At 41.0% G+C, this 25,078-nt stretch overlaps 1 protein-coding gene across 2 annotated transcripts; it reads right to left on the reverse strand.

The window, feature by feature from the left end:
* Positions 1-42: 42 nt before the first annotated feature.
* On the reverse strand, positions 43-23,584 carry septin7b (septin 7b). Of its 2 annotated transcripts, XM_049583495.1 has the most exons (13): positions 23,479-23,584; positions 21,641-21,747; positions 19,357-19,457; positions 19,064-19,198; positions 13,050-13,167; positions 11,470-11,562; positions 11,266-11,362; positions 11,033-11,084; positions 10,767-10,895; positions 8,377-8,397; positions 4,810-4,945; positions 3,106-3,248; positions 43-1,336 (listed from the first exon to the last, which is right to left on the reverse strand). In XM_049583495.1, the coding sequence occupies exons 1-13, from the start codon at positions 23,486-23,488 to the stop codon at positions 1,297-1,299; spliced, it is 1,182 nt and encodes a 393-aa protein (XP_049439452.1). In that variant the 5' UTR covers positions 23,489-23,584; the 3' UTR covers positions 43-1,296. The 2 variants fall into 2 exon arrangements, with proteins under 2 accessions (XP_049439452.1, XP_049439453.1); XM_049583496.1 differs by lacking the exon at positions 8,377-8,397.
* Positions 23,585-25,078: the final 1,494 nt, after the last annotated feature.

The following is a 25,078-nucleotide window of genomic DNA, read 5'->3' on the forward strand; positions in this document are numbered from 1 at the left end:
TGTCCACACCAGTTTCCATAACAAACCCGTCTCACTCCTCAATATCATCACAGGTTTATTAAGTGACTTTGTACAATACAAATGAAAAATAAAATTAAAAATACAGAGATGGAGTACATAGCCAAAGCAAATTGCGGTGTTGACTCTTCATTTCCCACAGATCGTTACCGCAGACTGATTGAAGTATTGTTTTTCTTTTAAAGCGTCAATGGATCACTGTCCTATGTGAAAGTGTGTTTCTTGTTAAAACAGTGGACGCCGCTCTCAAGTCTCTGAGGATTTTCTAAACATACAAAAGAAGTTATTACTTCAGCTGGCTCGGTATATATAAAAATAAACTAAAGTGAAATATAACACTTATGACATTATAAATGGTGGTCCAAGGCTAGTGGAAATAGCTAAACACAGAGGAAAAAAGAAAGCGTTACATTTCAGAAAAAAAAGAAGCTTTAGCCATTTTTTTTAATCTATAAAAAAGGCCCAAGGTGCATTTTATTGTTTGTCTTGGTTTCAAGGTTTTTCTGTTGACACCGTTTCGTTTCTGTCGCACTGATGAGGAGGAGGGTTAAAGGTTTACCGGATACACTCAAAACAAAAGAAAAAAGGATTAGTTAATGCCTTGTCCTCTTGTTACTTTAATACACAAAGGAAGATCGGGTTAATGTTCATATACTGTTACTTTCATAACTCCTGTAAACAAGTAAAATTCACCAGAACTTGATTGTACAACAGTCAGACATGACTCATGGTTATTTTTTTTTTTGTCTGTGCTCTCCGTAAAACTGTACACATCATTCATTTCAAAGCAACCTTGGGGTGGAAAAAAAGAGAGCAGCAGGTCGGGGGCGGGGACAGGATTCAGTTATAACAACAACAATAATAATAATAATAATAATAATAATTATAACATCAATAATAATAATAATAATTAAAATAATAATATGGGTTTGGCCTTTCTGGGTTATTTTTTCAATCCTTTAATGATGAGTCCCGAGGCAGCGAGGGGGCTCTGTGGTGGCGGCTCTGACCGTACATTCAGACCCCCTCCACCTCCTCACATACCCATACTACCCCCTGTGGTGGCTGGGAGCAGGAGCACAGCTGTGCTGGCAGACAGAGCAGGGACAGGAGATAAGGAGCGGTGGGAAGAGGGGGGAGGAAGGGAGAGAAAGAGAGAGAGGGAGAAGAGGAGGAGGAGGAGGATGTGGGTGATGTCAGTGCCACACACTGGCATCCTGACCGGCAACGTTGGCAAACAAAAATAACTCGAGTTGGGGTGGTCCTGCCGACTGTCTTTTAAAAGATCTTGCCTTTCTTTTTGTTTTTCTCCAGAGTCCTGCAGGAAAGAAGAGACACACACATAGACAGTATAATCAGTAACTATATATCAAACAACATTTCAGCTCTTATACTTTCAGATCTAGTCATAGCAAATACATACATCACTTTATGGAAATAAGGAAATAAGATATTAACATTCACAGCACTGACTGGGGGACAATAAGTATTCAACAAGTCAACAGTTTTACATTAATCATATTTCCAATGCAGAAATGAAATTAGAACAGACAATATTATTAAAAGGACAGCTCACCCAAAAATCAAAGATCCCTATTTTTCCTCTTACCTCTAGTGTTATTTATCTATTCATTATGTTTTGGTGTGAGTTGCAGAGTGTTGGAGATATCAGCCGTAGAGATGTCTGTCTTCTCTCCAGTATAATGGAACTAGATGGCATTCAGTTTGTGGTGCTCAATGCACCAAAAATACACTTGAAAAACTCAACATCAATGTCTCTTTGCAGAACTCATGAGCTGTTTACTGAAGATAATCCACAGACCTTGCTGTGAGCAGATTCATGTAGGAACTATTTTCTTTCTACTGATCTACACCTGACAAATGTATCACTACGCAGAACATCTACTGCTAGCTCACCTAGCACCACTGAGCTAGCTAACGTTACAGCTCCAGTAGGCAACATCGTTTCGGTATAACTGAGTAAAAATTTTATAATATGCTCTGAGCCTAATATAAATCAAGTGGTCTGAGACAAACAATAGGTTTCTGCACCTCACCGTGGCTCTGTGTTCAGCCTCTAAAGAATCAGTATTGTGTCGATGTGCATCAACCAATCAAAGGTCAGCTCAGACCACTGCGTTCATTGGCTGTTCTACTGCATATGCGCGTTCCCGTGCCGCCGGCAGAAGGGGAGAGCGAGCGGCAATGGCGAACAGTGCACCAGGTAAAATAGCTATTCCAGCATTGGCTACAACTGCCTACACGGCTAAACCCCCAAAAAGGAAGAGAGAACTCGGTTCCCAGGAGCCCGGGAGGGAGGGGAAGAGTGAGGTGGGGCCGGGGCCGGATGGAGGACACAAGGGTCGGCTGTGGGAGTGGAGCCGAGGGCTCTCCGCGGAGAGGGAGAGCCCGAGCCTCGGGGGTATGTGCGGGGCGGGCTGCTGCGCGGCGAGGGAGAGCCGAGGCTCCCAGAGAGGGAGAAAAAGAACCAAGTAGGATAAAATACTTGCGTGCTCATCTGGCAGGAGGAGCTCAGGGCAGTAGACGAACGAAACCTAACTGAGATGAGACTCAAAAATTTTTCAGGCTTTCTACCTACTGCAGCTTTAATGTTTACATCTTGCTGTCACAAGCATGAGTCTTGTCCACAAGTGGTTGCACGTTTCTTTCTGCGCCGTGATACGGTTGGCAGGTGTAGTTTGGTACAAAGAAAATAGTACCAACATGAAACTGCTCACAACAAGGGCTGGAAAGAGACACTGCTGTTAAGTTTATATATAATATATATTATATATAATAATAATAATAATATATTGCCACTTTGAGCACCACAAGCTGAGTGCCATCTAGTTCCATTACATTGGAGAGAGGGCAGACATCTCTACGGGTAATATCTACATTAATAATGTGTGAAAACCACAGAAGAGTCTGACAACCACAAGGTGGCACTAATCCATTACTGCCCACCATTCACCCTCCACTGAATCTTCGTGTCCAAGTCAATCTAACAGTGCCTGAATTTGTGCAGGATAAAGGATCTTAAATGTTTTGAACCATGAGAGGTGTGCCAGTTTGTTTCAGCTGTACCTGGAGGCCTCCAGTTTCTGCTGCTCCAGGCGCTGCTGGGCCTCCCAGTTTGCTCTCTCCTCCTCAAACACGCGTCTCTTCTCCTCCAGCTCCTTGTGCTGAGCCTCCAGGTTCTTCTTCATCTGCTCGTGACGCCGCTGAAGCTACAGAGAGACAGAACAGAACAGAGGAGGATGTCAGTGCTTTGTACCGAAAAAGCAACTTCTCACATGTGGTAAAAAAAGACTAACTGAGCACAGACTGCAAAACATGAACTACTGAGCTTTTATATATATATATATATATATATATATATATATATATATATATATATATATATATATATATATATATATATATATATATATATATAAATCCAAACACTATGATTTTCAGTACCATCAAAAATACAGACATCACACGCCACCGGAGGTCTCTCTCTACTTGTTGAACAGGCAGCTGAGCTGACAGACACGGCGACTCAGGATAACGTTACAGGATTAAAACCAGTTGACCAGCAATGGCAAGGAAAGATCGCGGGGAAGAACAGCGTGTTTTCCTATTTAACTCAGGATTACGGGATTATTTCGATCAAGCCAAAGCACCATACACAAATACTGTCATCTACAATTTACCTCTGTGAAATTTCAGAAGGTATGAACGTATAAAAAAAATAAGACACTGCCCAAGCCTACAATACAACACCTTCTTTAGTGAGGGTGAATTCAAATAAACAAGCCTTTAAACAGATGATACTGTAGCTGCATCAGAGAGAAACAAGAGTCTTGCTGTACTGTAATATTTTCATGCTTCACAGAAAATTAAACTGTTAAACTGTCACTTAAACAAAACCTTAGAGTTTTTCCTTGTCCGCTCTGAGGGTCCAAAGGACAGAGAGATGTCGTACGCTGTAAAGCCTCTGAGGCAAATTGTGATTTGTGATATTGGGCGTTACAAATAAAATTGAATTGAAAATTTAAAAGGTACAGCCTTTAAACTTGACCTTTTTATTTGCTGTGTCAGATTAGCATGCAGAGTGTTTGTAACCTATACACAAACACCAAACTGAGTTATTGCGGTATCTATAATTGGACTGCACATCAGTAAAATCAGCACTGCTTTTACACACCACATGCAGCATTGTTATACGAGGAACCTCTCAGATCAACAGTGGAAGTCATGACTAATCAGTATTCAAAGTTTCAAAGGTGTCAGCCAGCAGATGTTAACTCATTTTTAATTCCACAGAATGCAGACAGAAGTGTTTAAATCATATTTGACTTTCTTGTTCCCCTGATTTAAATAAGTTCTGTGATGTCTGAGCTGTAGAGCTTTTTTATCTTGTTGTAATGATCTACACATGTGGAAATAATTTAAAAAATATGCCACTGGTTCCATCAACACGTTTAATACAGTGCTACAGTCAGCATGTTACACACGTGAACTGCTCTTCCAAATCTAACGACTTGATTTCAGAGACAAATGAACAAAACACGAGTACAAAAGAGGGAAGTAAAAAACAGAACATCCATTTACACAAATCAACAGCTCACTCTCGTACAAGCTCACTCACACTTCTAACCGCTGACACACGTCAGCACAAGAGGAAGGAAGGAGCTCAGACAGATGAGTAACTTCATAAGGACATGAACTGCACTGTTAAGCGTGCAGTGTGTGTGTGTGTGTGTGTGTGTGTGTGTGTGTGTGTGTGTGTGTGTGTGTTACCTCTGCTTCAGAGTCTTTGAGCTTCTGCACTTTTTCCTTGACTTTCATCTCAAACACCTGCTCCATCTCCATCTCCATCTTCTTCATCTTAGTCACATGCTCTCGCCTTTCCTCCTCCATCTGGGCCAGGGGACTCCTGCACAAGTAGAGAAGGAACGCACACACACACGCAAACACACACACACACACACACACACACACACACACAGATTTAGACCGGCTACGGAGCATCACAGGCGTCGGTGTCCTCATCAGTCTGCTGATCCATTGTGAACAGTAATTATTCGAGCTGTCACGATCAGAACTTCAGTCAGACAACAGTACGACTGTTAAAGCTGAATTTCATGAACTTAATTTAGTGTATTCAACTAGACTCTGATTTGTTCTGATATCTTACTTTAGCATTTCCTTGTCTTCTTAAATGTATTTGCATGCAGATTAGAAAACTGACTAAGGTAATAAAGGGAGAGGAGTAGGAGGAGCATGTTTTACTTTCACACAACAGGTAAAAAGTAAAATATGAAAGACTCCACACAAATCTCAAATTGTAACAACATTAACCATCATTTCCCAGAGAAGTACATGTTGGGGAGCAGGAGGGGAAACAGAGCGAGAGGTAGAGTTTCGGGAATGACGGGATCCAACAAGGCTGTGACAGGAACAGGAAACCAACCATCAGGCTTTTCTGAGAGGTAGAGGAAGGACCCAGAGACTAATGCAACGCACCTGTGAGTGCTGACTGTTAGTGCAGGTGGTGGGTTACATGTTAGTAAAGCTCATCAGGATTTTTCATTGCAGTGTTAGTGTACAGAGACTTGACATGAAACATATGGAGAGGTTACTGTGATTATGAGGAGTGGCAACAAGAGTAAAGCTTGATTGGTCCTTATTTTGGTTTTATTTAAATCACATTATAAAAGAGGTAAAAACTAAATGAGACTGAGGTGAAAATGAAACAATCTTAACGCTGTAATATACTATTTAAAACAAAAATAAATACCAATATAAACTGTGTTTGCCTGGGAGTATTTTTAGCATATTTCTCCATCATCTGGCACTGAAGTCTCAGAGTGGTTTTGTAGTGATGCTTCAAAGGTTTTGGAATAACTACTGTACATTAAGGGTAGACCGATACATCGGCCGGCCGATATATCGGGCCGATATTTGAGTTTTTTACTTGTATCGGCATCGGCCGATACGCACGTGGGTTCGCGGATTTATTTTTCCCTGGCACTTTTTTTCATTTGAAAGTATGTGGTTAAGTTGAACAAAGCTGTTGAATCCTACCGTGTACAGTAGTTGTTGTTTTATTTATGCTTCAGCTTAAATATTTGTTTATTTTATAAAGACATTACTGGAAGATTTAAGAGCACTGAACTCTTTTTTTTTAATTTGAATGTATAATAATAATAATAATAATATTCTACCTGTTCTACCTCAACTTTCCATCTTGTTTTAGTATTTTTTTACTGTTCAATAAATGTTTCTTATTGAGACCATAATATTTGTTATCATTGTGTCATTTTTTTTGGATGTAAATTGAGGGAGCAAAAGCAGTATCGGCCCCAAATGTCGGCTCAAGAAAATCGGCAGTCCATAATCGGTCATCGGCTAAGGGTGATGGAAAAAATTGGTATCGGCATCGGCCCTAAAAAATCTATATCGGTCTATCCCTACTGTACATCTCTTTGCAGTTATGACGTAAGGTCAGGAGTTCAGGACTTTTCGCAGTAACAGTTGCAGAAAGAAAACAAACCACTTTAAATCTGAACTTGTGCTAACTTATAGATGCTAGGTGTTGCTTTAAAAGACCTGAAAGCCTATTCTGTCAATCACCTCTTATAATGAGGCACAAAACAGTTAAAACTTTTCTGTATTTATAATTTCTCTCTCTGGTGTGAAGCATGTGAATCTAAGCTGGTAAAAAGCAGAGTCATATCATGACTATCAGAGTATTATGCATGATTTATGCTTGACGATCCACGAGTTGTGTGTGTCCACACAGGCAAAGTGATGTCATACCATCAGACTCAGCTCTTCGCAGGGGTCCATGCAGTGGATTTTCACCTTTTCATACACATCAGACATTTTCTGACTAGGCATGGATAACCATGCTGCAGACGTACATTTTCGAGACACTGTCCCCTACAGTTTGTGAGACTATGGGTTGACATGAGGACAAACTGCACAGAGTATAAAAGATCAAAATGTTCCTTGTCATGATGCCGCTTCAGCTCAAGTCTGTGCAACTGTCTGTACGGAAAGCATAACTGAGTCTTTATGCGTGGTTTCTACTCATTGTAGTGTCCCAGGTGTGAGCTTCAAGTGCTAGAAAATTATCTAATGACCCCTTTCGCGTTGAGCCTGAAGACGCTTGGTCATGCACCTCTGAATTTTTCTAACTCGGCACCCACTGTGTGCACTGCGCTGTCATTTTAAAAGGAACATCTTTGAGGGAAGACTAGCCGAGCAGGTTCACCTATACAGACTACGACTCTTCACTGACCACAGGGACAGCCAAATGGCCTTAAATTCTTCTATGGAAATATTCACGACACTGGGGAAAGAAAAGACCTTTTCCCGCGGGGCATACAGGAACATGCGGAAAAAAAACACCTGACGGAAAGAGTGGCAATCCAACGGGAAACAAATCGGTTCAAAATAATTTCGACTTGGAGGTAAGCGACAGTAATAATTACAGTACACTAATACAATGTTTGACAGTAAGTTGATGTTAACTACTATTGCCAGGCAGCCTACATTTTTCAGTAACGTTCTTCTGGTAACACATGTTGACATTTCTATGCATACTGCAACCAACAATGCGTTGAGCATAAACGCACATGTGAATGCTAGTGGCTCATGCACCGTCTACGGAGGCCCGCGCCACAGTGTCTTGCACCAAAAACAAAGCTTTAAAGTCTTAATACATAATAACTAAGGATGTTTTTCCTTCATACATTAACTTTGATCTTATATTAAGTCCTGAACATTTAGGATTACAGAGAAAAACTTCAGAGATCTGATACCAAGAGTTCAGGGGCTTTAACACAAATTTACCTGCTGTGCAGATTCTGTATCCTGATATATAGACAATTTAGAATCGATGATAAACTAGATAGTTTTGTTTATCTCATGATTACAGATTATATGCATGACTTTCTTCTTGGGCTATGTCATGCATCTCATAATTGTTCTTAACCGCCCCATACACCTCATGTCCAGGTCTCTGTTATTACTCCAAGCAGGGCTAACAGCAGCAGCAGGTGGAGGCAGCAATGAAAACACCAGTGGAAAGAATTAAAGGCTTTGTTGTTGGAAAAAAAAATTGAAGGCATCACATTCATAACTGTCAAACGACATTCATAAATGTGGCAATTCACAGTTTTTCTCCGGCTGTCCCTGGAAATGTCTACTGACAGGGGGAAGGGGGGGGGGGGGGGGGGGCAGACCTGAGTCAACAGGGAGGAAAGAAAACACCCGAATGCAGCCAACGGGGGGAGAGTAGAGGAGGAGTTCAGACGTACACAAGGGTCTTAAAAATAAGTGAAAAAAATGACCACTTACATTCCTTCAACTGTGTCAAGTCTAAAAAACAAAAACACATACAACCAAACACACACACACACACACACACACGCACACACGCAGACACACACACAAAAACACACACAGCATGCAATAATGAGGTCATGCGCTAAAATAAAACTACAGTCTCTTTCTGTGATTTCAGCAATGTTTTCACTGCAAATGGAAAAAAAAAAAGAAAGCTTGGAAAAAACAACAATGTGTGCTTTGTGAGCTGGGTGTCAAATACATTAGCAGAGTTGGCCAAATGTTGAGCTGTGTGTTAGCATCAGCGGTGTGAGGCCTCTGATCAGAACTTCAGCTTAGTGAGTTAGACATTTGCTTGTGTCTACATGAATGAGAGAGCAGCGTGGCGCTTTGGATGAAAACGTATGAAAATCAGTGGCATGATTTTATGCACAGTAGCACAGTGAGAGGCTACGACAAAAGCAGAATCACTGAGTGTTTGTCAAACACCACAAACAGAGAACGAATGGGTGATGAATGAACTCCCCCAACTTTGACTGTTCCAGTTACCTGCAACCCAAATACCTAAATGCATAAATAAGGATAGAGGTAAACAATGAGAACACAACTCATCATGTCATCATGTTGCTTTACCAGGGTTTCTGCAGGTTCACCACGTTAAATGTTATATCTTTTATAATCCTCTCTTTAATACCAAATACAATTGATTGCAATTAAATATGATGGAAAACCAGTAGGGATGATTTTGCCTTGACTTATCTATTATTATGTCAATTTTTTGTGCTGCAGGAAATGAGTCCAAAAAGCTAGAAAGGAGTTAGCATTTTAGCACTCGTGGTTCCCTCATCTCAAAGTTAATGTTTTTTTTTAAACGGGTTTTTGGTGAGATGCCTTAAGAGACTTTCAACTTTTGTTCTACGACATAAAATAAGTCGGTAAATTCCCCACTTGTAAATTAGAAAGCCTTTATAAGTCTTAAAAACGGCTGTTAATAGGTGGCTACATGAGACTACAGAGCATCATGATGCTTAACATGGCTTTGCATTATCGTTGTGGTGGTGACGCTGAAGTCATGTGACCGTGACGTTAGCTTTTTACTTCCGTTTGCATTTAGGCTTCAATAAGTGTTTTTTTGTTGTTGTTTTTTTTAAGATTATTTTTCTGGGCTTTTTGCCTTTAATTGACAGGACAATGTGTGAAATGGGGAGACAAAGAGAGAGAATGGGGACTGACACGCAGCAAAGGGTCGCAGGCCGGACTTGAACCTGCTACCGCTGCAGCGAGGCAACGCCTCTGTACATGGGGCGCCGGCACTATCCACTACGCTACTGACGCCCAACAAGTGTTTTTTTTAAGTGCTACACTGTAGGCAACTGGACTTGCTTGAGTTTCTTTAAGATGTTTCACCACCTTTGTGAAGATTACCCTACTGAACACAACATGTAAATATCATAAACATGTGCCCAAGAGTTTTCTTTCTGCAATAAGTCAAATTCCAATGGAACAATCCCATAGGTGTTTTGAGGAGAGAACCAGGGCGACACTAACTTCAGTGTTGGCCTACAAAAACACATCATCCCTGCAGCATTCTATAAAACAATAATTCTCAATGGTATAAATAATCAAATTAATGTGATCTGGATCTGGATATGCAGCATAAGACGGATGGAATAAATATGACTAACTACTTTAAGTTAATTTGCTAAAACTGCCACTTGCCCATCATGAGACAATGCTAGCAGTGGTGACAGTTTTTGCTGCATGTCTGATGGTGATGACTGAAACACCACAAAAAATTATTCAGCAGCCTCCTGCAGCACAATCCACTGCCGAAACATTACAAGTATGTAACGCCTCCCAACAGCCAACAGATAGCAAAATATGTAATAATATCTAACATTACTGCCTGGGGTAGGCACAAGAAAGTATTTTAAGGAAGTCTTTTGTGAATCAAATTCAAAGTATTTTTTTAAAGAAGTAAACCTGCAGATACCCTGTGTCACTATAGGCCAGTTTAAAGCCAGCAGAAGTTACTGTATCAACATAATACTGGGAATGGAATTTCAACTCTCTCTTCAACATCTGCATATGTATAAATAAATTTCATTCAACATACAGGAATGACATCCTAAATAGTGTCTACAGTACAGCTGCAGGTTTCCTGATCACTGGTTTTGTCAAAACTCCTAGTAGATGCAGCAAATATTTATCAGCATTTGGTCGGTGACACATAAATCACCCAGACTTTAATAGGCTTGTAAATTGGCTAGATAGACTAAAGACTGAAGCAGGTGACCAACAACTCAGAGCTCCTGTTCTGCTCTACATGATCTAAGCGACATTTTTCAGAAGTGAATCTTCACTGCAGCTGCTGTCTCTACTGTGCTTCCTGCAGGACTTACTTTGTGGACAGTTGACCTTTAGCCCTGTTGTTGTCCACTCCGTTGTAGGTGACGGCAGCCAGCTTCCTGCTGCGGTAGTTTTCATAGTGGACGTTGTTTGTCACGTCCTTCAAGTCCTGCATGTGAGTTCTGGGGAGGGACGGCAGAGAATTCAAAATATTTAAGATGCTCTCTGAGTAATATTTCAACTGCTCTTCCAGCTGCAATGAGATCGAACATAATACACCATTTCAATGTTCTTTATGGAGCCTCTGTTGTTTCAGTACCTGATGAGCATGTCCCTGAGGATGGTGAAGTCGCAGTGGTCACTGTTTTCAACTAGAAGAAAAAATAAGATGTCAGTCAGATAATTATAACAAAATACTTTGAACTGGTTTGTACATCAGACACCAAGTCACATCTTGCACTCGATTATGAAGGTCGACATGGGAGCATGAATAATGTTCAGCTCCTGTTTTCAGGAACGCTGTCCTGTCCTGAAGCATTTAAACATCCGTACCTTCTGCAACCCCCCAGGGGTATTGTCTCCCTCTGACCCTCTTGCTGTTCACCTCGATGATGGTGTTACTTCCTACTACAGCCAGTGGCAACTTGTCCTGGGAAAAAAAAACAATATTTGGCATTATTAATACAACTATTTGAGTATTTGGGCTTGTAAACTAGTACACTTATGTAATCTGATGTGCCGTGTGACATTTAGTACCTTTATCTTCTTCACCAGCCTGTTCTCTTCTTCATCATCCGTCTCAGGGAACTCGTAGATCTTGATTTTATGCTCCTGGATTTCCCGCATGATCTAGCAATAAAAGAAAAGATCTTTAAATCCCAACTGTCGTATATTTTGAGATTTTTATGATATTTCAGAATTCGTTGTTGTTTCCTGACAATGTTGATGAGCCACACTGTCAAATATTTATTTATTTTTTTAAGATATTTTTTGGGCCTTTCAGCCTTTAATTGATAGGACAGCTTAAGCGTGAAGGGGGGCGAGAGACAGGGAAGGACATGCAGCAAAGGGCCACAGGCTGGAGTCGAACCCGGGCCGCTGCGGCAACAGCCTTGTACATGGGGCGCCTGCTCTATTCACTAAGCCACCAACGCCCCAAATATTTTTGACAAATAACGCAACTTGTTCTCAAAGTTAAAAAAGAGAAGGTTGTTGCTTAAACAGGAAGATGACATATGACTGTAGTGTGTCTAAGCGGCAAACCGATTAACAACACTGTGAGCTAGCTATTCATCGTCATGAGCACAAACCCACAATGAGCTGTTACCCTGAGTTAACTCTTTCATGAGCACACACCCACTGAGTCAAAGATTGAGTTTAGAGCTGCTGCTCAGCAACACTCTTGTTCATCGAGCTAACCCAGTAGCCCAAAGCACACCCACTAAGCCAACAAACGATACCTATTCAAACTGAAATAGCAAAAGGTACTTTTGTGACAGCTATTTGACTTGTATATGACTGAAAAAAGCAAAGACAGCTTGTGAAATTTGGCAAACTTGCCGCTCGCCTATCTCCCAGCTGATGACATGTGTGCAGGCAGCACATATCCCAAGCTAGGGCAGTGGGTGCCGCGCTGGCTCTGCAGGTTAACAAGCTGCAGAGGCACCAGCAACATTTCCCAAAATGCAAGGCATTGGCTCAAGTGTATATGATGGCTGTCGTCTCATTGGGGAGTTGTTCTCAGGTGAAAGAGATGCAGAAAAATCCTCATCCTCATAGTTCAAGTATGCCAGAACAGCCATCTGGTAGCCATGGTAACGTTGACCCATTATGTCAGAGTATTAACCACAACCCCATTCTCTGTTTGAGAAAGAACATTAGCCAAAAACAGGAAGTAACACTGTGTGGACTGTTTGATATCAAATCATCTGATAATAACATATTATAAAGGCTGCAGTATGTAATGATTTCAGTTGATACAGCATAATAATGTGAATTTGTCTGACACAATTGTGGTCACATGCTCTCTTTACTCCGCTATTTAGAAATGTTGCTTGTCTTTCATGGTCACACCTGTCATTTTGCACACTGTCAAATAAACTATCACACAAAGCACATTGCAAAATGGAAAAAGGAAATACTTATGAATCTTTCTTTCTTTCTCTGTATAATTTACAGCTAACCTTCCACACAGTGCAGGACATTGCTGTACCACAGAGCGCTTGCTTTATTTGGCCTCATGATGCACATTTTCGCCATCATACCGATGACTACAGTAAAAGAAATGCTCTCGGATACTTTTTCTGCAGTGGTGTGCAGCTGTGGAAACCACTGACCTGTTTCTTGAACTGTTGGCATTCCTCTGGGGTGAGGGTGTCTGCTTTGGCGATCAGCGGGATGACATTGACTTTCTCATGCAACCGTTTCATGAACTCGATGTCCAAAGGCTTCAGTCTGCGTGGAGATAAAGATACAGCGTTACGTGCAGTTCAAACTGGACACAGCGATCAGAGTCAAATCAGTTTGAATCACTGTTTAACTTGGTATGATATCTTCAATTTTCCAGCCTGCCCAGCAAATAATCAAACTGTTTTTGCTCCTCTGTTATTAAAGAATTAAATGGGATATTTTGGGGTTGACTGGCTTCTGAATTTACATTTCATCACTGCTTCTTGTTTAGCTCAAGACAGCACAAGAATAAAGGGAGCTATACCCAAATATAGACAAGCATCTGTGACGCATGAATGATGTTTGTAATGTCTAAGAAAATGACCTTCTAGTCGTGAGAAAACGTCGCTATTCTTGGCCGTTTCTGAACTGAAAAAATACCATCTGACGTGACTGAGTTATTGAGTTATAGTTTTGCATTTCACTTTGTATTTTGTTATAAAACATAACTTAATTTTCATTTGATTCTTCTTTGAGGGCAGAGTGGAAATATCCCTCTGAGTCAGGATCTGCCCTGAAGCAGAATATGATGCTTGTTTTAAGAGTGGGATGTTTGTCACGTCGCCAACAGAAATGCAGGTCAGTTTACAGCTCAGTGCTGCGCTGACACTCTCAAGAAAACCTGAATGCAACAGCTGGAAGCAACTGTTCTCTCTCGCATTCTTTATTTATTTATCAGATTAAAAAATGCACTGAAGACCCCACTAACATCATTAGCAGGTGACATAAGTCATGCTGTTGCATTCACAATGGGTATCATAAACCTTTATCATAAACCAAACAGCAAATAATGATAGCTGGTCCATGGAGCGGTCACATACACATCAGTGTTTCATCTGAGGTGGTGCAAATCAAAAAACACCATAACACTGACAGAAATGTTAACTGACTGTTCATTTTTAAATGTTTTAAAAAGGTAGCTGTATTATATGAGCAATACCAGTCAAAAGAAGACATTAAAGTGTGTATAAATTGGAATAAAACCAGCTCTGCAAGGGCAGAGTTTTCACAAACGCTGACACAAACTGACTGGAAAAACATGCTGCTGTCAAGCTACAACGCAGAAAAGCCAAACTTCAACTTCAGTGTGATTCAGCACCCTTCAGGCTACGCTAAACATGTGTCAGACCAATCTCTTTCCTGAGGAGGAAACAATTTCAACCTCAGACGAGGACATTCCCCAAAATGTCTTACACAAATAGGGCAACATATTTTGAGAGAACAAAAAAACAAGCCAAAATGATCATACATGGTGGAGACAACAAGCAAGTTATATGTAAAATTACAAAATACTGAACAGAAGAAAATACTGCATTTCATTAAAATATTTGGGCTGCAACTTACAATTATTTAAAAACGATTATTGATAAATCAGTCATTCACAATGCCGATCACAATACACCAGACACCTAATGTGACATCCTCAAATGTCTTCATTGTCTGAACAACTTTTCAAAACCTAAAGACATTCAGTTTACAATGACACAAAGAAGAGAAAAGGAGAACATCTTCACAAATGATAAGATGGAACTCTGTGATGTTTGGCATTTTAGCTTACGATATAATAATGATAAATCGATTATCAACATAGTTAAATAGCAAGTTAGATTTAAGACATTTTAATGCCATTTGGAATTAAGTTAAGACAAAAAAAATCAGAATCAGAAATACTTTATTGATCCCCGAGGGGAAATTACTTATTATTAAAAAATGTTTATATGAAATTTTTTGATACCATGGCAAAGACGAGGGAAGATCAGAATCAGGAAGTACCTGGCATTTGTTAGCGAGTTTTCTTGCCCTGATTCCCTTCATGCCAAGTTTGAAAATTTTTTTGTGCATAAAATACAGAGCCTCGAATGCACTGCCTTTACTGGTTTCAGTCATGTCACAATATATTGACTAAATAGCCAGTTCTCATTGAATCTATACTTGCTCATGTCGTACAGGGTACAGCGACAGCTAGCTTGCAGACAGTGGATCCTCTGCTCTGAGCATTACACCTAGAAACAAAACATGAGTGTCGCTGGTTCCGCTATCCTGATGTGGTGACATTCAGTAAATGATTTATTTGAAGAAAAAAAAAAAAAAAAAAGGTGTAAGCAATTATTTTGACATTTTTACAACACAACCTCACAAGAAAACCGATTCTACAATCCTACCTCCAATGTATTAACATTTTAAGGCTTTTGAAAAATTGATTTAAGACATTTTAATACCAATTAGGCCTTATTTTTAGATCAATTAATTCAGTGCCTTTAAGACTTTTAAGGATCCACAGAAACCCTGATTTGTCTGTGGATCAGCTATTTAAAAAGCAGATATCAGGGCTGAGCAGTATATCGATATCATGTTACGAGACTGTAGGTGCTGTCTTTTCCTAGTTTGAAAGACTGTGTTTAAGGTGATGTAATTTTCTGAACTTCACTAGACTGTTCTCGCTGTTCTATTATTTGCCTTTACCCATTTAAACATCACATCCAAATTACTGATGAGTATTTATCAACAAATCTAACTGTGTAAATAATTTCTGAAAACACCACTTGTCAATCTTATGACATCATCGCAATATGAGTGTTGAGGTATTTGAAGAAAAATATCATATTTGATTTTCTACATATGGCCCAGACCTTGTGTACATACAGAATCTGGAAAATCAAAAGTTAAAATTTTTAAGGATCAGTATCCACATTTTTTTCTTATTCACGATTCTATAAATAAGACATGTTTTTTAATCATGTATTTTTGTTCTTATTTATTGTACATCCTCTTTTTTCTGTAATTACGACATTGTGATTTTACACACAAATAAACTCACTTCCTGATTAGGTTGAAACTAAGGATTATTTTCATTATCATTTAATCTGCTGCTTACTTATTTGATTTATTGTTGGTCTTAAAGTAAAAAAAAAGTGAAAAAGAAAATATCTGCGGAGCCCAAAGTGACGTCTACAAATGTCTCTCTTGCCGGATCATAAGTCCAAAAGCAAAAAGGTATTTGGTGAACTGTGATGAAGATGATAAGCATCATATCCTCACATCTAGGAGCTGAAACCTCAGACATTGTAGCAAATTTACTCGCTTACCAAAATAGCCGCATTTTATCTTTCTGTCAACTATTTGATTAATCAACTATTTATTTGAACTCTACTTTCTGATATTCACAATGTCTGGAAACAAGTCTCATACTTGAGTTCAACCACGGTTTTAGGGAATGACACGTTTAATGATTTAACGTAGACTAATGTGGGGGATTTTTTCCTCAATGAGTCACCGTCCTCCAACCTTCAAGAAAACCAGTCACCATAGTTCAGCCGGGAGTTCAATGTTCAGATTGTCTCTCAGTGTTGGAGGTCATTGTGCTGCTGTGTGAGAGCAGTCAGCTGGTGTTGTGAGGGGATGCTCTGTGTGTGTGTGTGTGTGTGTGTGTGTGTGTGTGTGTGTGTGTGTGTGAGAGAGAGAACATACGCTGCCCATCCTCAAGGCTAAAGTACTGCTTGTGTGGGTACAGAGGACAGGCTTGTACAAACACAATGTCTCACAGAGGACGGACAGACTGAGGAAGGAGGAAAAAAAAAATCGAGGAGAGGAGGACAGAGGCTTCTTCGTTGTTTACAGTAAGTCACGATCAACAGCTTTAAGGACATGTGAGCATGCATACACTGGACATTTGCATACACAAATACGGTGGCCCCACACAGCAGACACAAACACATCACTATCCTGCCCTACGATGGCGAACAGCATGAGCTCCTTCTGTATTCTAAAAAGGTCATGAGCCTTGACTTGGGGCAAGCTTTGGTTTTAAACTCATACGTGCATTTAAATGAGGTATTGACTGAAACCAGCTTTTATTCAGGGCAGGAAATAACCTCTGAAGTTTCTCAATTTCACTGCTCCCACACTTTCTGCTTTTTGACCGAAGTGTGCATCACACAAGACACGTGAATTTGTGAAAAAAAAAAAAAAACATCTGAGCTAATCGTACAAGATCTGCTGGCTTGTGAGAAACAAACATCACAGTTAAAATTCCACACAGCCCTCTCTTTATGAAACATTCAGTGATCAGTATCATCAGCTGGGCATTTTGCCAGCATCTTCATCTCTATTGCTGGTGCCCCCCCTTTTTACCCTTTTACAAGTTTTAGCCCTTATTCTGCACAACACGCAGTCTCACATTATCATTTACAGAAATGGCCTAGGGGGAGCAGTTGTAGGAGATAGAGTATGACACATTTACTGCACACACTCACAAGCTACCCGGCGTGACAGAAGATTCATGCTTTCGGCCACTGAGCTGCTCTGAAACCAGTGGGGAGCTGCTAAATGTTAAAGGAGGAAGAGGAGTAGCTTTATTGGATTGTCCAGACTGCACAAGAATCTGACCCAGCAAACGTCACCTCCAGGCACAAATCTTATTCTCTGGCCTTTGGGGCACTCTTGACCTCTCATTTCCCTCCTTAGACTATTTTTTTTTTTTACTCATTTCCTCTCACTGTTCCCCCTTCCCTTCCAACGTTTTCCTTTCTCCAGTCCTTTTCCTTCCCAGTGTTGCCAACGTGGTGACTTTCTCGCAAGGTTTAGCGACTTTTCAGAGCGTCGTAGCCAGACCTGTACTCGACTCATAATTATGACTGTTCAGGGTTTTTTTCCCATGAAAAGTTTTAAAGTTTGAATAGGGTTCAGTGAGGCGTTCAGTGCGACAGTGACATTCACGTAATTTAGTAAACTGCACTAACGAGGGATTGGAAATGTGCAACAGCGTTTTTTTGCCGACACTAGAAATCAAACAAAAGCCAGAGACTGTATCGTATTAAGTTGCTTTGAGCAATAAAGTCACCACTTCCGGGGCATCGGTGGCTTAGTGGATAGAGCAGGCGCCCCATGTACAAAAGGCTTCATCCTTGACCCTCAACCAATCACAGGCGACAGATCTTTCCCTGCTCCCATGAATCTTAGTCTGTGATAAATATGGAGAAGTTGATCATGTTAGTGCAGGGCTACCCAGAGCTTTACATCTGTCCCACAGACGATTGGCCAACACACTTATAAACAGCTCCTGGAAGATGATGAGCTCTGCACTCAGGATTTTAGGTAAGCGGGCTATGGTACCATGCTTGTTGAGGTTGCTTAGCAACCTCAGACACAACTTGCCAGCAAGCTCTTGAAAGCTGGGACAAAAAAGGCACAACAGTAGCACCCAGCACCCGACCTCACGTTTTCCAGACGGCCCGCAAAATCTGGAGACTATAACATCTCCAGAAGTACCCTGCACTCTGACTTAAAACAATCTCAGTCGACTGCGGGGTCTCCGACTAATGATTTAAATCTCTGACTTTCAGAGGGCAGCCCTAGTCTCAGCGACTTTAATTCTAAAAAGTGACTCGCGACACATTTAGTAACTTATTGAGACCATCAGAGAAAAAGATAGAAATATATTAAAATGTTACTCATTCCCAAGCATGCTGCTTAATTGCAGTCGACAGGCTCTCCCCCTCTCTCCTCTTGCGCCATGCAGTAGGCGTGAAGAGGAGGCACCTCTCCCCATGGGAGTTCAGTTGTAGTGAGTTTCTATGGTTACGTTGATGCTCTCGCTTTCAGAATTGGATGCAGGAGAAAGTGGAGCACTACAGTATAAGTACCACAGATCTCAGACCATTCAATGTTTTACTGAGCATTTTTCTACTGAATCAAAATCAGTGTTAATGCTTCTATTAATGTGCGATGATGTCACCAATATGCAAATAAGCATATGATGTCATCTGGTGACTTTTAGCATCTTTTGGAGCTAGTGCTGGCTACTTATGTTGGAAAAGAGTTGGCAACACCGTTCCTTCCTCACTTGTCATGCAGAGACAAAGAAAGGCATTGGCTGTCTTATGAGTTTGTCTCCCAGACTCACCCATGTCCCGAGGGGGCGATAAAATACAGACAGCAGTGGATCCGGCTGTCGGGCATCTGCCGTCTGTTCACCCGGGATTCTGAGTTCAGGTAGTCCTCAAACTTGCTGTCTATGTGGTCGATGATTGGCTGCCAGCTGCATAATACAAATGACAGTTTCCGTTAAGAAACAAATCCCCACAGAGACCCAGAAGAACCCCTTTAGTAAGGGATGGTGGAGAGAAGCTATGAAATGTTAAGGATTATACATGAAGGATATTATCTGTGCTGAGCTCAAGCTGTGGTGATCCTTACCAGTTGCTGTTGTCGACCGCATCTCCGAACCCTGGAGTGTCGACTATTGTGAGCAGCAGCTGGACACCGCCTTCCTTTATTAAAACTTTGGATTGCTCCACCTGGCACAGGAGAAACAATGAAGTTAACATTGTGTTTACATCTGCCTTTCATAATTTAATTGTTCAAGTGTTTTGAAATCATTATCACTGTAACCTAATAACATCCCAGATCATATATTTCACATAGAAAACACTTGAAGCAAGCAGCATGTGGCAACACGCCGTGTCACACTGTGCTATTAGCTAACTATGCTGAGAAGCCAGAAAAAGCATCTGGAGATAGCAACGCTGTCAGTCAGGAGCCAGACAGATAAAGTGCAGCACTTGAGGCACTCAAGATTCAGGACATCGTTGTGTAATTAGGGACGATGTAGGCATTCATGGCAGGAGCTGACAGTTTGTCATATTGGTTTTAACAAGTCAGACTCTTAAAGGTTTTACTGCACCTCTTAAAGATTCAATCAAACCTCATCACAGTGTTAAAAAGTATTTTTACAAATCAAACCGACTGTTAACAGAGCTGAATCTAATTCAAGACAGTCTTATAAAAATAAATCTAAAAGAACAATCACTTCCTACGATTCTCAGATGATTTTTGGGAATGTTAAAGCTTCAGAGTCACTATTTTGCGTGACGTATGGTGAGAAAGGAAGAGATCATTCTTTATGCTCTTAACAGAGCAGGTCCTCTGGCACTGTAATACCGTTAATCACAATGTTTTATCAACAGAGCTTCATGTATGTTTTCATTATAATTTGTTATGTCTGTTAATGGTCCTGCCACTGCTGTAACTGTTAACTACCAGGCCAAGAAGTTTAATGTTACTGTATTTATCAAAGAAGACTAATCTAACTGGGAGCTACACAGTTGAGAACACAGTGGAAAAAACTGATGATTAAGGTAGGAAGTAAGAAGTTCTGTCACTAACACAGATGTGCTATGAGACAGCAAACAATCTGTATTTGTTGGTGCTGTCTGTTGAGTCCTGGCCACAGTTTTACATAAAACATCACAGTGATGGTGCCAAAGCTGTAGGTGGGTTAGAGAATCTTACCAGCCACGGACATTTTCAGCTTTGATATTCGGTTTACTTAATGCTATATCAAAATTGTGATTGGTTTCTTTTTCATTCCAGCACACAGAACATAGCAGGTGTGTTCTTTTTAAAGGAGAGCTCAGGTTATTTCAACCTGGGCCCTATTTTTTTCCATGTTTTATACCTGTGACTCCTGGGAACAACACATTTTAACATTGGTCCAGTACTGGGAGAGACAGTCGCAATTGGCAGTGGCAAAACAGGCTACAATGGAACCAACTGGGGTCAGATGCACCAATTCAAGTGCTTGTTTTTGCCACTAACAAGCTCAGATTGTTATTATGGGCGTCTTACAACATTACGGAAAGGACCCTACAGAGAAATGAAACATTTTGAGATACCTTTCACTTGTTTGGATCTGATCTGTGTCTTGCTCAACAGAGGTCTTGTTCTGAAATCTGGCAAACTTTGTTACAAGGTTGAAATCAGCTAAACATTCAGCCATGACACTGAAAATCTTTTTGATTTCTGTACTCCAACACAACAAACTGTTGCCAGTACTACTATCTCCAAATCTCACTGGCATTTCCACCATTTTCTACCTGCAACAAGACTTCTCTTTTAGCGAGACTCGGACACAAAATGGACCGGAACAAGCAAAAGGGATGGAAAAATGTTTCATTTCTCTGTAGGGTCTTTTCTGTAGTGTAATAAGACACTCTTAATAACAATCTGAGCCTGTCAGTGGCAAAAACAAGTACTTTTAGTGGACATAAATTGATGGGGCGCACCTAACGCAAGTGGTTACATTTTAGTCTGTTATGATTTCCACAGTGTAAAGAACAAGACTTCTCTTTGAGCAAGACTCTGACACAAATCAGATCCAAATAAGTGCAAGGTAAGGAAAAACGTTTCATTTCTCTGTGGGTTCCTTTCCGTATTGTTGTAAGACACCTATAATAACAATCTGAGCTTGTTAGTGGCAAAAACAAGCATTTTTAATGGACGTAAATTGACGTGATGCACCTGCCCCCAGTTGGTTTCACTATAGCCTGTTTCATCGCTGCCAGCTGCAGCACTCTCTCTCAATATTGGACCAGTTTTAAAAACCGTTGTTCCCATGAGTCACTTAGATCCAAAAACATAAAAAATAGACTCTAGGTTTAAAATCTCAGCTCAAAGATCAGATCTGTTTGTCAAAATGTACCTGTACAGTCTTTTTGATTCTGTGTGAAGGTCCAGGATACTCTGCTGAATACAGGTCTGTTAGGAACAGAGAGTTGATCAACGTGGATTTGCCCAACCCTGACTCACCTGGATTAAAGCAAAAAAGGAAAACAAATCAGTATTTTTGGATAACTGTGAACTCTGTTCTTCAGGTTACAGATAGAAAGTTGGCCTGACTGTAAAGCAGTGTATTACTTGGAAGACAAATATTGACAATTTACAGAACAAAAGCTCAACCCTATGTATTATATCCACACAAAGATCACTGTTGACATCCTAAAGACAATCAAAGGCCATGTGTCTGTCCGGGGATGAGACTGACATTTGCCTAAGACATTTATCCATTTGGGTCTGCAGTTAAAAGGCTAAGGAAACACACAGACAATGGCTCTTGTTATGTGCAGCCGACTGGCTGTGCGGTCTGGGAGGCTTCTCAAGCTTGGTTAGCCATTGTGTGCCCAGTTTCCAAGCTCCCAATGAAAAGAATCATTAGTGGAAACGACCACTGACACTGCCCGCCTTGGCTGATGGCCACGAGTCAATATTTAACGAGCCACCATTTACACCAGAGCTACAGTCAAAGGGTAATGTATGGAGCTCGTACCGAAGCATTTGTTTGTCGTGCGGTTTATGCATGGCACATAACTGTGTGGGTATGAGCTTGTTAAATTTACTGCAATATGAAGTGATGACAGGCCTGTGAAATGAGCTGCCCCTCAATCTGTGAACTGAACAGGTTGTTGGGTCATGCGTTTCATGAGGCGTGGGCAGACGACGTGCCAGTCACTGCTGCTAATACCAGTCCCCTCTCTCCTTCCCTTCCTCTTTCTTTCATCCTCTTTTCCTCTTTCACACCACACTGGTGACGCACTGCGTTGCACGACGGGGACATGTGGGCTCACAGCTCATCAGAGCCAAGAAAAGCTGAATATTGTGTGTGTGTGTGTCCATGTAAGAGGGTGATACCATAAAACAATGGCAAGCTTTAAACTACCAGCCCAGAAACCTCAGCTACTTCCCTTGCTGCTAGATGTAACGCCATTTTTATCTCTTCTGAAATTATTCCCAAAATGAAGCCATTTGTTGCAAACACATTAAAGCATTCACAAGCCCAGGAGGAGCACTTGGTCACAATCCAGCAGCTTTTACAGTGGACACCGCAGAGAATAGAAGCAAGCAGGATCCAAGTGCCTGGTCATGAGGGTGTTCTAATGTAATACCTAATAATAGCAATAAAAAGACTGCACTCTAACATGTAACTAGAATGTATCAGCAGCACCATAAGCAAAAAGCCTGAAGAGACAGAGTGTTGTGGAGCGCAATGGGAGATGCGCTATTCTTAGAGGCATGCTGGGTACAAATTCTGTCGGTCCCACCACAGGAAATGGTTTTGACCCGAGGAAACATTTTCCCTCCAAACAGGGTCTGATCAGCCGAGGAGGATCTTGGCTCGGTGTCAACCACCACATCCAGGCATTTTACAAGAATGTGTCCATTTTTGATTCGCTGCGTGGAGCTCAAGATAAATCCATACCAAATGTTTCTGTTCAGGGAGACAGTGTCAAGGACCTGACATCAAGATTAATTCGAACAACAGCAACGCAACGCCCCCCTCCTCTCTGACTCAGCAATTAACACTACAAAGCTGGGGGCATGTCCCTCGTGTATAAATATGACTGCGCGCACACACAATCCCTCTGTCTCTCTCCCAAAAACAAACCACAGCGAAGGGTTTTAAGATGCCAACCGCAAGAAATACAATGAAATGATTCATGTAAAACAAGAGCAAACAGAGGGCTGAGAAGCGTGTGTTCTTACCCACGACCATCAGGGTGAACTCAAAGCCCCTCTTGACAGATTTCCTGTACACTTGGTTGGGGAGGCTTGCAAAGCCAACATATCCTTCCAGATTCTTTTGCTGCTGCAACACAGTAAAAAAAAAAAAAATAAAAAATACACACATTAAATCTATAAAGAAATCTAATCTTGCACTTTATCTTGTGCTTTAACTGCAAGGCTTTAAAATGTTTTTTATCGCCCTAACCCCATGCTGTCAAAACTGAAATATACTCCCACTGAACCCTAATGTTCCCCTCCAGTGGACTGAAAGTAAAAAAAAAAAAAAAAATCAACATTTTTTAACACTGTTTGACAACTTCACATACTTACTCTACGTCTGCCTGTTCCTGTTTTCATTTTTTTTAAACTTACAATGAGTGAAATATTCAAATCCAATTTGCCACCATTTAAATAAAGTTGGTATACTGGAATATTTTGAGATCTTGCGTAAAATTAGATGAGGCAGAGCTGGATGCTGATTGTCCGTATGAACGTAATGGCTGGAAAAACTAAGGTCCAATCATGTCAAGTATAGAGATAATTTAAATACTTACAGCTGTTTTGTGTAGATCCATGTAATGCCATCCCAATCAGCAGGAAAAGCCAGCGTTTCCAGGGTGGGAAAGCAAAGGGAGAGAGCACAAAAACAAAAAAGGCAACAGGGAATCAATCTCAGGCCATCTGACAAACGAACCATTCTGTCTCCAGAATCAGTTTCCCAAGCTGAGAAGCCTGAGGCAAAATGATTCATGATCTGGGCTACTGTAACAACACAGACAGTTGGCCAGTGTGGTACATATTCCACTCCACTTGCTCCTTTAATGTCAATGGCACCATAAAGCAAGGCCCATTCACTGCTGCAGCTTTTTCTTTGCGCCCGTGGCTAGGAGAGGATTTCTGCCTCTTACTCTGGAGCATCTCCTGCCAGCCAACAGCAGCCCCTCATGTCTTCTGCGTGACGCTGTGACTTCATGTGCTCATTTGCCTACAGGATGTGCAATTTAATCTCAGCAGCATCCCACTGCATCACTTTGTGAATCATTATGTACTGGATTTTACAAATAGGTTAACTGACAAACCGCCAACAGACGTCTTTTATAACAGCTGCTTTTTGAAAAGTAAAAAGCTGAGAGGAATTTGAGAGATCTGTCATTTTAAAGTGACAGCTGTCTGTTTCCTTTTCCGGCAATGTCTGACAAGCCTGCTAAAGGAAGTGGTGACAGGTGGAGGACTGAGCTACAGTTTGCTTGTGCATATTTTAAGAGTTTGTTGTGTCAGTTTGAGAGAAACACCAGTTACAGTATTGGCTTGGAGGTCACAGTCTGAAGCCAGTGAACTTAAAAAGAGTCAAACATGAACTCTGAGGTAGTAGATCCACTGTAATCCAGATTAGATGGCAGCCGTGCCCTCCTTATGCCTAACCCTGACACATCTTCCAGCTTTGGCTTTGTTTGCCTAACCTAGATGCTCCAATCATGGCAGTTTAATCAAATTATTGATCACGCACACTAATGCAGCCCCCATCTAGGGCACACAGACGACACAGAGTGGTGGTGCTCCCTGTTTGAAGTAGCATTGT

Source organism: Epinephelus fuscoguttatus, linkage group LG8, assembly GCF_011397635.1.
Source record: "Epinephelus fuscoguttatus linkage group LG8, E.fuscoguttatus.final_Chr_v1".
In the NCBI taxonomy this organism is placed as follows: Eukaryota; Metazoa; Chordata; class Actinopteri; order Perciformes; family Serranidae; genus Epinephelus; species Epinephelus fuscoguttatus.

What these genes read in the sequence shown, in the direction of transcription:
- septin7b (XM_049583495.1), bottom strand. An exon ending in GCGGTCGACAACAGCAACTG is followed by an intron (nt 19,199 to 19,356) that starts GTAAGGATCACC and finishes TGTATTATGCAG; the next exon opens with CTGGCAGCCAATCATCGACC. An exon ending in AAAGGTCAACTGTCCACAAA is followed by an intron (nt 8,398 to 10,766) that starts GTAAGTCCTGCA and finishes TTTGTTTTTTAG; the next exon opens with ACTTGACACAGTTGAAGGAA.